The sequence below is a fragment of the Rhinoderma darwinii genome, chromosome 1 (assembly GCF_050947455.1).
Source record: "Rhinoderma darwinii isolate aRhiDar2 chromosome 1, aRhiDar2.hap1, whole genome shotgun sequence".
Classification (NCBI taxonomy): domain Eukaryota; kingdom Metazoa; phylum Chordata; class Amphibia; order Anura; family Rhinodermatidae; genus Rhinoderma; species Rhinoderma darwinii.
In genome coordinates this window covers 293,925,776-293,937,472 of record NC_134687.1, presented here as the reverse complement: position 1 = coordinate 293,937,472, position 11,697 = coordinate 293,925,776, and the positions used below count along the sequence as shown (strand labels likewise).

The following is an 11,697-nucleotide window of genomic DNA, read 5'->3' as shown; positions in this document are numbered from 1 at the left end:
TTTTTTAAATGTGAACTCGTATTTTTGCTCCATAGTAATTAATAAGGTATACGGTGTCATCAAATAGAGGACATTCTTCGTATAATAAAAAGTTCTACTTGTTTCCAATCTATTTTAGGTATCAATTCCTCACCAGTAGGAACTTCACTCCCAGGGAATAAACATCTGTCCTAGTCATGTGATGGACACACAGGTGCACGGCTTGTTACAAGACAGATCTCTGAAAACTGTATTGTAACAAGCCGTGCACCTCTGTGTCCATTACATGGCCAGGATAGATTTGCAAACCATAACGTTTTTTTTAATTTTTTTATATACCAGTAAGCAGAGATATTAAAAACTGTCAGAGAATTAATACAGAAAGAACGTTGGAAAATGTTATAGCTCTTCGATATACAAAAAAAAATAACCTTTATATTCTATAAACATAATAAACCTTTAAGTCAGAGGTCAGCAACATTCAGAACTCCAGCTGTTGTAAAACTACAACTCCCAGCATGCCCTGACAGCCAATGGATTTATTATTTCAGTCAAAGGCTGTCAAGGCATGCTGGGAATTGTAGTTTCAAAACAGCTGGAGTGTTGAAGGTTGCTGACCCCTGCTTTAAGTAATTGATTTTTCCTATGCAGTAACTATAGTTACAATATATATTCATAATATATTGTAATTAGGTCCTTTTTATATTTTACAAGTCACAAGAATGAGTGCCAATCCTAAGTACCATCAATCATTAAGGAATACCTCTATTTCCCATTACTATTTAACTAGTTACATTATATTATACACATAGTAATATTACAAAACAACAATAATATAAATATTCATCCCAGCTTACCTACATTACAATATCCCTGTACTTGTCAGATTGCACAGTCTTTACATAATGTACAATATTTTATTTCAATCTTTTTAGTGGCCCCTCCCGGAGTGGGACGTCTTCTAGTTCCATTTGTCATTTTTGACCTTGGACTCCCCAGTATCGATAGCTTGAAGTCTTGGAAAGCAGCCAATGAGAAATATTACTTACACTTCCTCAATCACCTGTGCCCTCTCTGTCCAGAAGTCATATCTCACCATCACTGTATGTTTGCACTGCCAAGCCCTCTAAATCTAGCTCTTCAATACTCCACATTCCACTAAACCAAGTCATAAGAAATTGTCATATTTCTGTACTACGAATTGTAATCATTGATTATTCTCTCTTGTCTTTCCCAGTCTTCTAAAAGGTATAGCTCCTGAAGAGACATTTTCTAACACCTTAAATCAGAACATAAAGACCTCTTTAAAGGGAACCTATCACTAGGTTTTGAGCCACTAAGGGTATGTTCACACGGCCAAATTTCAGACGTATACGAGGCGTATTATGCCTCGTTTTACGTCTGAAAATACGGCTCCAATACGTCGGCAAACATCTGCCCATTCATTTGAATGGGTTTGCCGACGTACTGTGCAGACGACCTGTTATTTACGCGTCGTCGTTTGACAGCTGTCAAACGACGACTCGTAAAAATACAGCCTCGTCAAAAGAAGTGCAGGACACTTCTTTCAGACGTTTTTGGAGCTGTTTTCTCATAGACTCCAATGAAAACAGCTTCAAAAACGGACGTAAAAAACGCCGCGAAAACGGCGCGAAAAACGCCGCGAAAAATGCGAGTTGGTAAAAAAACATCTGAAAAGCAGGGTCTGTTTTCCCTTGAAAACAGCTCTGGATTTTCAGACGTTTTGGTTGACTACGAGTGAACATACCCTGAGGGTATGTTCACACGGCGGGGGTCCGTAACGGCTGAAATTACGGGGATGTTTCAGCCTGAAAACATCCCCGTAATTTCAGCCGTACCGGCATGTGCAGGCGCTTGAACGCCGCGTCAATTACGGCCGTAATTAGCGCTGCTATTCATTGGAGTCAATGAATAGCGGCTCCAATTACGGCCAAAGAAGTGACAGGTCACTTCTTCTACGCGGGCGTCTATTTACGCGCCGTCATTTGACAGCGGCGCGTAAATATACGCCTCGTGTGAACAGACAAACGTCTGCCCATTGCTTTCAATGGGCAGATGTTTGTCAGCGCTATTGAGGCGCTATTTTCGGGCGTAATTCGGGGCAAAAACGCCAGATTTACGTCCGTAAATAGGCCGTGTGAACATACCCTAAACCACCAGCATGTGGTTATGCAGCTGGGGTTTAGTGTTCCAAACCCACCCACATCAAAACCTGGTATTTCGAGAATAGTTAGTAAAGTAAATTACAACTTACCTAGAGGAGTCCAGCAGCATTGTGTGCACCTAACTTCACTGCACAGTGTACTGTCCTGTGCGCAATGCACATTCGCACCTGATGCCCCTCCCGGGCTCATTTTGATGAATTGAAGGTTACTTTACTACCTATTCCTGAAATGTTCGTTTTTGACGTGGGCAGGTTTGGAACACTAAACCCCAGCATAACAGCACACTGGAGGTTTAGTGGCTCCAAACCCAGTGAAAGGTTCCCTTTAACTGAACGCATCTTTTTCTCTTACATATTTTTCTTTCGTCATTTGTATATTTTTATATTTTCTTATACATGATTTGCCCTCATTTACTCCTCTGTGGTAACCTTTATACAATCTCAGTAAAAAAATAATAATAATTAGTATGTGCTTTATTTATCCATCATTCACTTCCTCTGTAATACCATTAAGAGGCTCTGTCACCAGATTCTCAAATCCCTATCTCCTATTGCATGTGATCGGCGCTGCAAAGTAGAGAACAGTAACGTTGTTTTTTTTTAAAAAACGTTCATTTTTGGCCAAGTTATGAGCTATTTTATATATATATATATATATATATGCAAATGAGGTTTGAAATGGACAACTGGTCGTTTTTTTTTCGTTATGTCCAACAGGGCGTGTATTGTGTTTTTAACTGGGCGTGTTTACGTGTATGACGCTGACCAATCAGTGACCAGTCAGCATCATACACTCCTCTCCATTCATTTACACAGCAGCGATGTGCAGCCACATAAACAGAGATTAACGTTACTGCAGTGTCCTGATAATGAATACACATGAAATCCAGCCTGGACGTCATGTGTATTCAGAATCCTGACACTTCTGACTCTTTTCTGTGAGATTTGCAGCAAGGGAAACAAAATCTCGTTTACCTCCGAAATCTCGCGAGATTTAGTTTCCCTTGCTAGAAATCTCACAGAAAAGAGTCAGAAGTGTCAGGATTCTGAATACACATGACGTCCAGGCTGGATGGTCATGTGTATTCATTATCAGGACACTTGATTAACGTTAATCTCTGTTTATGTGGCTGCACATCGCTGCTGTGTAAATCAATAGAGAGGAGTGTATGATGCTGACTGGTCACTGATTGGTCAGCGTCATACACGTAAACACGCCCAGTTAAAAACACAATACACGCCCAGTTGGACATAACGAAAAAAAAACGCCCAGTTGTCCATTTCAAACCTCATTTGCATATATATAAAATAGCTCATAGCTTGGCAAAAAACGAACGTTTTTAAAAACACGTTACTGTTATCTACATTGCAGCGCTGATCACATGCAATAGGAGATAGGGATTTCAGAATCTGGTGACAGAGCCTCTTTAGCTATATTATCTAATCTGTGCCTTACTGCTGCTGGTTCAAAGATAGCTATACCCAAATGCCAGGCTGCTCCACATCATTACTATTAAATATCATTTCAATTATTTTATTGACAGAAATTACTTTGTATTAAGAGACACTATACTGGATCTGGACCTAAAGGTCCACCAACTATCCTTTATTGCATATTAACAAGGAGCAACAGAAAGAAAACAAAGAAAAATGGCCCCAAAATAAAGGCAAAGTGAGTCTCAGGAAAGATACATGCTGTGATTTTAGTCCCGATTATTATAAAAGAAAACAAAAATACATTGCAATGGTAAGTAACTGTATACACCTTTCAGCCATAACAATAAAACCACCTAATATTTTGCAGGTCTCCTTTGTGGCACCAAAACACTTCTGACCTTTTGAGGCATTGACTCCACAAGACCCCCGACAATGTCCTGTGGTATCTGGCACCAAGACATTAGCAGCAGATCCAAGTCCTGTAAGTTGCGAGGTTGGGGCTCCATGGATCAGATGTGTTTTTCCAGCACATTCCACAGATGCTGGATCAGATTAAGATCTAGGCAATTTGGAGGCCACGTAAACATCTTAAACTTTTTGGCATTTAAACCATTCCTAAACAGTTTTTGCAGTGTCAAAGGTTGCATTATTCTACTGAAAGAAGCTACTGTCATTTGGGAATACTCTTGCCATGAAGGAGTGTACTTGGTCTGCAACGTGTTGGTAGGTGGTACGTGTCAAAGTAACATCCACATGAATGCCAGGACACAAGATTTCCCAGCAGAACATTGCCCACAGCATCACACGGCCACCGACTTGCTTTTTTCCCATAGTGCATCCAGGAACCGTCTCTTCCCCAGGTAAGCGATGCACATACACCTGGCCTACACACATATGGTAAAAGAAAATAGATTCTTCTCATAGACTTCTTCCAGTTCTGATGCTCACGTGCATATTGTAGGCTCTTTCGGCAGTCGACGGGTCAGCATGGGCACTCTGTCCGGTTTGCGGCTATGAAGCTCCAAACGCAGCTGCAATGCTCTGTGTGTTCTGACACTATCTATTATAGCCATATTTACTGTAGCAATTTGTGCTACAGTAGCTCTCTTGTGGGATCGGACCAGATGGGTTAACCTTCACTCCACACATGCATCAATAGAGATGCTCTGACCCAGTCGTCTAGCCATCACAATTTGGCTCTTGTCAAAGTCGCTCAGATCCTTACGCTTACCCATTTTTCCTGCTTCCATCACCTCAACTTCAAGAACTGACTGTTCACTCGCTGCTTAATATATCCCACCCCTTAACAGATGCTATTGTAACTAGATATTTAATGTTATTCACTTCACCTGTCTGTAATTTTAATGTTGTGTCTGATCAACGTAGGTAACAATAATAATTGAATTCTTGGTTACAGTGCTTTACATCACTTGGGGGTCTTCCACATAAAGAGAAGAGGGCTACAGCTTTATTTGCTAAAACACATAGAAATAGCCAGTATCTTACGCCAGACAGCCTCTGCAAATGACCCTCCATCCAACCCATATACCTGCCTTGATTTTCTTACCTGCACACATCCATCCTGAGTTTCATGCATCGTCTTCTCCCTTCCACACATTTCCAATAGATAGATCAGGGCACATCAATAGTATGTTGTCCGTTGGCACGCAGTGACCAGGAGTGACACGGGACAATAGTCAGGGGTTGCTGACAGAGGGAATGCATATCCAGGAATGTTGCTGATCACAGAGCTGCTTTTATTAGACAGAAACCAAACATAAGCTTGTGAGTACGGCTTGTGTCGGGAAACTTCATGAGAGCAGCAGGGGATGTTGGGTGATCAGACAGCACACATTTAATTTGACCAAACGCAGAAAGATCCACATGATGTAGCAGTCTATGCTAAGTGTAACTTGTGATACAGCAACATTTTTGTTTTTGGGCTGTAATATCAGACATCAATTTATGTTAGTATAACTGAGGTTGCCCAATATGAGGTTTCACTGATTCCGTCATTGCGGCAAATTCTAATTATTGTAGTGCATAAGCAGGAAAGACCCATATTAATCCATCTCTGCCTAGCTACCTCTACATTTCTCCCTATAGTGTGTAAATATTGCTATAACTATGCAATTAATCCTAAATTATTGTTGGCCACTGCACACCATGAAAATACTGCACAGAGTAAATAAAAATGGCCATTGTATAAAACACTGTTCACTTTATCTACTACTAGTACTGTATAAGTCCCTAAAAGGTAGGAACAAATAGTTCCCATAAAGCTGGACAATTTAAATAGCAAAGTGGGCAACAGGGATTAGCATTATATATAGGATAGTATGATGTACTAGGGAGTGTGCCTGGTATTTTTTAAGCCATCGTTTATACCACGTCATTGGCAAATAGAGGGCACTATATTATTAGTGGTTTAGTGTATTATTTCTATGCATGTGTGCATTGATCCATCACACAATACACTCAGTGGCCACTTTATAAAGTACACTTTGTAGTATACCATTTATGCCCCCAGATCAGCCTTAATTCTTCATGGAATAGATTCAACAAGGTGCTTGAACCACCACCAACACCACAACCACCCTGAAAAACATTTAGGCAGTATCGATCTATGGTTCATGTGGTTTAAATCAAATTCTGACCTTACCATCTGCATGGTTCAACAGAATTTAAGCTTCGGCAGACAAGTTAAAGTTTTTCCATAGTGTAGCCTAATCTTATTCAACGATGTACGCATTGTGCATTTAAATATGCTCTTCTGCCAACCACTGTTGTAGTGCATGGTTATTTGAGCTCATTTAGGTCATACTCCTATCAGCTTGAACCCATCTGGACATTCTTCTCTGAACATCCTCATTAACAAGACATTTGTGCCCAATGCATTTTGTTTTTTCCACATCATTTTCTGTAGTCTCTAAAAAGTTGTGATTGAAAACTCAAAGAGATCAGTAGTTCCAAGTATACTGAAACCACTCTATCTGGAACCAACAATCATACCAGGGTCATAGTCACTTGGATCACATTTCTCTCCCATTCTCATGTTTGGTCATGTCTGCACACTTATGAGGCATGGGGTAAACTGCAATATTTCGATAGGAAAATTGGAGGATTGTCACAAGACATTCTCAATGCTTCCCGATGGGAAACAAGGTTGCGGGTGACCCTGCAACAATTGTAAAAAGTTACAGAAAAACTGACCTTATGTGATAGTTGCTAGGTTGTCTACCGACCTTGTTTCCCAAAGGAAAACATTGAGGTTGTGGTGCTTCTATGATTTCTCCACGACTCAGGAGCAAAAAAATGTTGCCGTGTAGCCCAAGCCTAAGCAATGGGTTGCTGCCACATGAGTGGCTGATATTTGCATAGATGATATTTAATGAGCAGGTGTACGGGTGTACCTAATAAAGAGGTCATTGACTGTTAATGTACCACAGTACTCTGGTCCCAAAAAGAAGACACTGTAATCATTAAATGGGATAGTGTAATATGCCAATGTGGTCAGCAGTGAATATACACTTTATATGCCACAGTGAGAAACTAGGGCTAGACATTATATTTGCCCGTTAACTGTCTAACTAAAAGAAAAAAAAAGACTAATCTAGGCTAAGCCATACTGTAGATTCTAATAATGATAACCCTTAAGCAATTTAGTACAAAAACTATGATGCAAATAGAATGGAAAATTTCAAATATAGGCATGGAAAAAATGTTTTTTTTTTTTTTTATATATTGTTCTATCATGACTTACATTTACATTATCTGTGATGAGTGCTGCTAAAATTGGAAAATGTAATTACCGTAGCTATATTTTAACTTTACAAATTCACCATAATTTAATGAAACGCATGCAGAAATATTTATTAGCTGGTTCCGGACTGCTTTGTGCATTGCATATGGACACATTATTAGAGGCTGTTCATACAGTAAAGCTTTATTCAGATGAACATATAAATCGTCCGTGTGACAGCTGTTATTTTTTTAATCGGCCGTCACACGGCTGCATGTATTGCTATGGGGATATTCACATGGCTGTTGTTTTAATGGACTGTGTGAAGGGCTCGTAAAAAAATAGGACATGACCTGTTATTGTCAGTTTTTACGGATCCCCTCAGACTCAAGTCTATGAGGGATCTGTGAAAACGCGTCCCGCACGGGTGCGAATCAGCCGTGAAAAACATCAAATTTTCACGGTCGATTTCCCACACATTCGTCTAAATAAAGATTTAGTTGTATTTAACTGCCTGTATGGATGCCATGGTACCAGTATGAGTGTATCACTGTCTGTGGGTGTACAACATGATTTTATTTAAGAAACTGTGTTTGCTTTTTACTCAGCCATTCAGACATAAACCATGTTGCACTGTGAGATTAAATGACACTTTTTATTTACTTACTATTTTTTTACATTTGAAATCTAAATAGGGGAGGTTTTGAGATGGGTACTTTTCAGGCAGGCAGAGCAAGAGACAGATGCACCAATATATTGAAAGTCCTGCTGGGGCCTATGGGCTCCACCCAGCTTCATGTCCCGCACTATGGGCACACAGTCAGCCAGGATAGTAGGGTTCACAGTTAACATACAAGGGTCATTGGTAAAAGGGTAGAGGGTGAAGGTTATAGGGATATCAGTAGAACCTGCAGCAACTCTCTAGTCACATCATTACAATGTTTTGCAGAATATGAAATAAAATACGGTAGCTAAAGGATAAAAAATAAAATAAACATAACATAAATACTTTCATATCACAAATCCAAACTTCACTCTGAATGAAACACAAAACCCAATTCAAGTGACTATACTTGTAACAATAATCTTGAGCACGTTCCAAATGACATGTCGGACCTACACAGGGTTCTAACACGATGCAAGTTGTACTCACAAAACACTGATACTGGGAATGGAAAGAATTTTGCTATTAATCAGTTTAGCATCTTTATACGCTGGTAATACATTTAGGTTATTTTAGAAGAGTAGGGTAATCTAGTGTGTTTTTCCATATTCATAAAAATGGCCAAAATTGCTAGTTCTCATCCTTCTGCTGTTCAACTGTAAAAATTATTATCAGAAAATGTAAACCTACTGAAATTCTCAATATCTGCAGTTTTCGAGAGAATAATGAGCCGTATTGACCTGGTCTCCTTTCTCATTCACATTCTTTCCTGAAATGTCCCAATGTTGTAATACATTCATTTGAAAAAAATGTACACAGCATTCAATTCTTCCATTTGTTTGTGTGTTCAGCCTACCGTTTAGATCTTCTGAGATTCCCTCTATACAATTCAGGTCGATGGTTATAAAAATGATCATAGGAGGTAGAGGAGATAAGGGGGATCTACTAGATTTGTCACTGGGTGTTTTCACTTGATACAAAATGGCAGTAGCGTTTTATAATATATAGAGAGAGCTGCAGATTCTTCAGAAGGAAATGCCAGGAGCAAATATAGCCAGGAAGGAGAATGAACACTTGCTGGTCGTGTGAAGCTCCTCTCATACATCTGAAGGTGATGTAAATGGAAGTCTCCTTCCCAGTCTGAAAGCCGGCAAACGCAGGATAGAATGGATGAGATATTACCCATATTATTTGTGGATTATTAAGAGAATGTCCTCTCAGATTTATTAAGGAGCAATATATATAGCAGAAAAGAGACCACCGTTAAAAGTTTTGGATCATGGAGGGTACTCCCTCAAAGGCTGAGGTGGATAGAAAGAGTACCCCTTTTATAAACTAAAGGCTTAGGGGTAGTAGCTGTCCATCCAGGAATTATGGTAAAGTACAAACTCCAATTTCAGGCTTTATGGTGTATGATGGTTAGAGGAAAGGCACACCTTTTCCATACCTTTATCTGCTTACATCACGCTACAGCACTTGCATCTCTGTTTCTTCATAGTTAGATCCTGCTCTCCACTCTTGGGTGCTGCTGTGTCATTGGTCTCTGGCTTCTCACTCTTGTTGGGAGGTTCTACAGGAGCACCATTAGGAGGGTTTTGGGCCTTATCTGGTACATCTCCGTCAGCAGCCGGCTGTGGGTCTCCATCACCAATAACGACCAGTTCAGCAGTGATGGCCTCTTCCAAGCCCAGAACCTTCTTTGTCTCATTCTCATCCTCAACATTCTGGTAGCCCATAAAAATCATGGTAACTGGTAGCTCTGGACCCGGTGATGCCTCAGGAGGACGAGCCTGTACACCGGGGATTTCCTTTCGAGGAGATGCTCTTTGGATTGAAGACTTTTCATCTGATGTCAGGGAAACTTCACTTAGAGTTGCTTCTCCTGCCTTGTGGATCAGATCCTCCACCTCTGTGGAACTGAGTTGGTGGACTGTATCATTAGGAACTGCAACCTCTGATCTCACTGCATGTACAACTGTAGACGAATTAAAGAGATTATAAGGGAAATATATGACATATTGTGGACACACAAAACATGAAAAGACGTAGTTGAAATATAAGGGTATGTTCAGACGCTAGACTGAAAACTTCTGAAAATACGGAGCTGTTTTCAGGCGAAAACAACTCCTGATCAATGGAGTCAATGAAAAACGCCTCCAAAAACGTCCCAAGAAGGGTCCTGCACTTCTTTTGACGAGCCGTCATTTTACGCGCCGTATTTTGACAACGACGCGTAAAATTACGCTTCGTGGGAACAGAACACCGTAAAATCCATTGCAAGTAATGGGCAGATGTTTGTAGGCGTAATGGAGCCATTTTTTCAGGCGTAATTCGAGGCGTAAAACGCCCGTTTAACATCTGAAACCACTGCGTCTGAACATACCCTCAAGGTAAACAATAAGAAACTGGTTCCTCAAAAATTAGCAATTCAGTATAGAAAACAAATACAATATAATTTTACAACCACAGTTTGTAAATTACTTCTTAAAAAAATTGCTTTGTGAAAATACAGAACAACTTTATGTGCAGAGAATTCTAAGTATTATGGAAAAGGGTAACCGAAAAGAACACAGTACAATATGTATTCGTGGAAACAAGGGGGGGGGGGGGTGAAAATAACCAAAGGCTCACACAGAATATTCAAGCCTTTTATTCTTCAAAGTTTGGCCCACATTGTATCATTTAAGGGACATGATCAGATGTTTCCTACTGAAATTTTCTCCTGGGGAGGAAAAAAACCGACCTTCCAGAGCACCCTACCTTTTTGTTCATCTTCATACACCTTGACCCCCTGCAGGGGGTGCTCTTGAGGGAGCACAGTGTTGCTAGAAAGGACCTTAGTCTCCCCTGTGATTCTGTCCTTCTCTACTGTAATCTCCACAGAGTACATTGCTGGGATACAAACAGGACAGTGACATTAAATCTCACAATAACCCTCAATCCCTCCCATTATCCTGCTGGGGGCAGCAAGCAAGGGTAGGTAGATAGAGGAGGGAGTGAGCTTAAAGTGAGAACAGCGATGCAGGGAGATAGCAGGGGCACAAGCCATTTCCTTCAGTTTGCTTAATCCCTGGCACAGAATATTATTCATGCTGTGAGGAAACCAGAGCCACCAGCAGCAGACCGTGATCAGCACAGTTGGGCTTCAATGCATCATTGCTGTATGGTGCTGACTGTAAGGACTCTTTCCTGTACTAATATTGTATGGCGTCCGTGATCTGATTCACAACGATTTATTTAAAGGTGAAGTAAAAAAACCAAACATGTTTTCCAAGACACCATTCATAATTGTAAAATTTTATTTTCCAGATCTTGATGTGAGGTTGATATAGGCTGTAGGTGTCACTGTTTCTATATTAATCTAAGAGTTTTCTTAAAGGGGGAGCCCGTCAATAGGTTTGGAGCCACTAATCCACCAGCAGCTGTAGTTTAATGTTTCAAACCTGCCCACGTCAAAAATGGCCGTTTCGGGAACAGTTACTAAAGGAACTTCGAATTTACTGAGTTGAGCCCGGGAGCAGCATTGAACTCCTGCGCATGGTGTATGTAAAGCAGAGGACAGTGCACTGCGCATGCACAGTGTACTGAGGTGTACTGTCCTACTGTTTAGCTGTTTAGTGACAGGTTCCCTTTAAGTTTTTAGCCTACTATAATTTAATAGCAGCAGTCATTGTGTGTTATTAGGTCAGG

General features: G+C 40.4%; 1 protein-coding gene across 2 annotated transcripts in view; it reads right to left on the bottom strand.

Moving 5' to 3' along the window:
• Positions 1-7,979: 7,979 nt before the first annotated feature.
• The window catches only part of PALM (paralemmin), a 109,858-nt gene continuing 106,140 nt past the window's right edge, over positions 7,980-11,697 (bottom strand). The window contains exons 8-9 of one of the 2 annotated variants that reach the window (XM_075825349.1): positions 10,768-10,899; positions 7,980-9,982 (exon numbers count right to left, since the gene is read on the bottom strand). In XM_075825349.1, coding sequence (XP_075681464.1) covers positions 9,465-9,982; positions 10,768-10,899 — 650 coding nt within the window. In that variant the 3' untranslated portion in view covers positions 7,980-9,464. The remainder of the gene's footprint in view (positions 9,983-10,767; positions 10,900-11,697) is intronic. The other variant, XM_075825351.1, reaches the window with a different exon arrangement.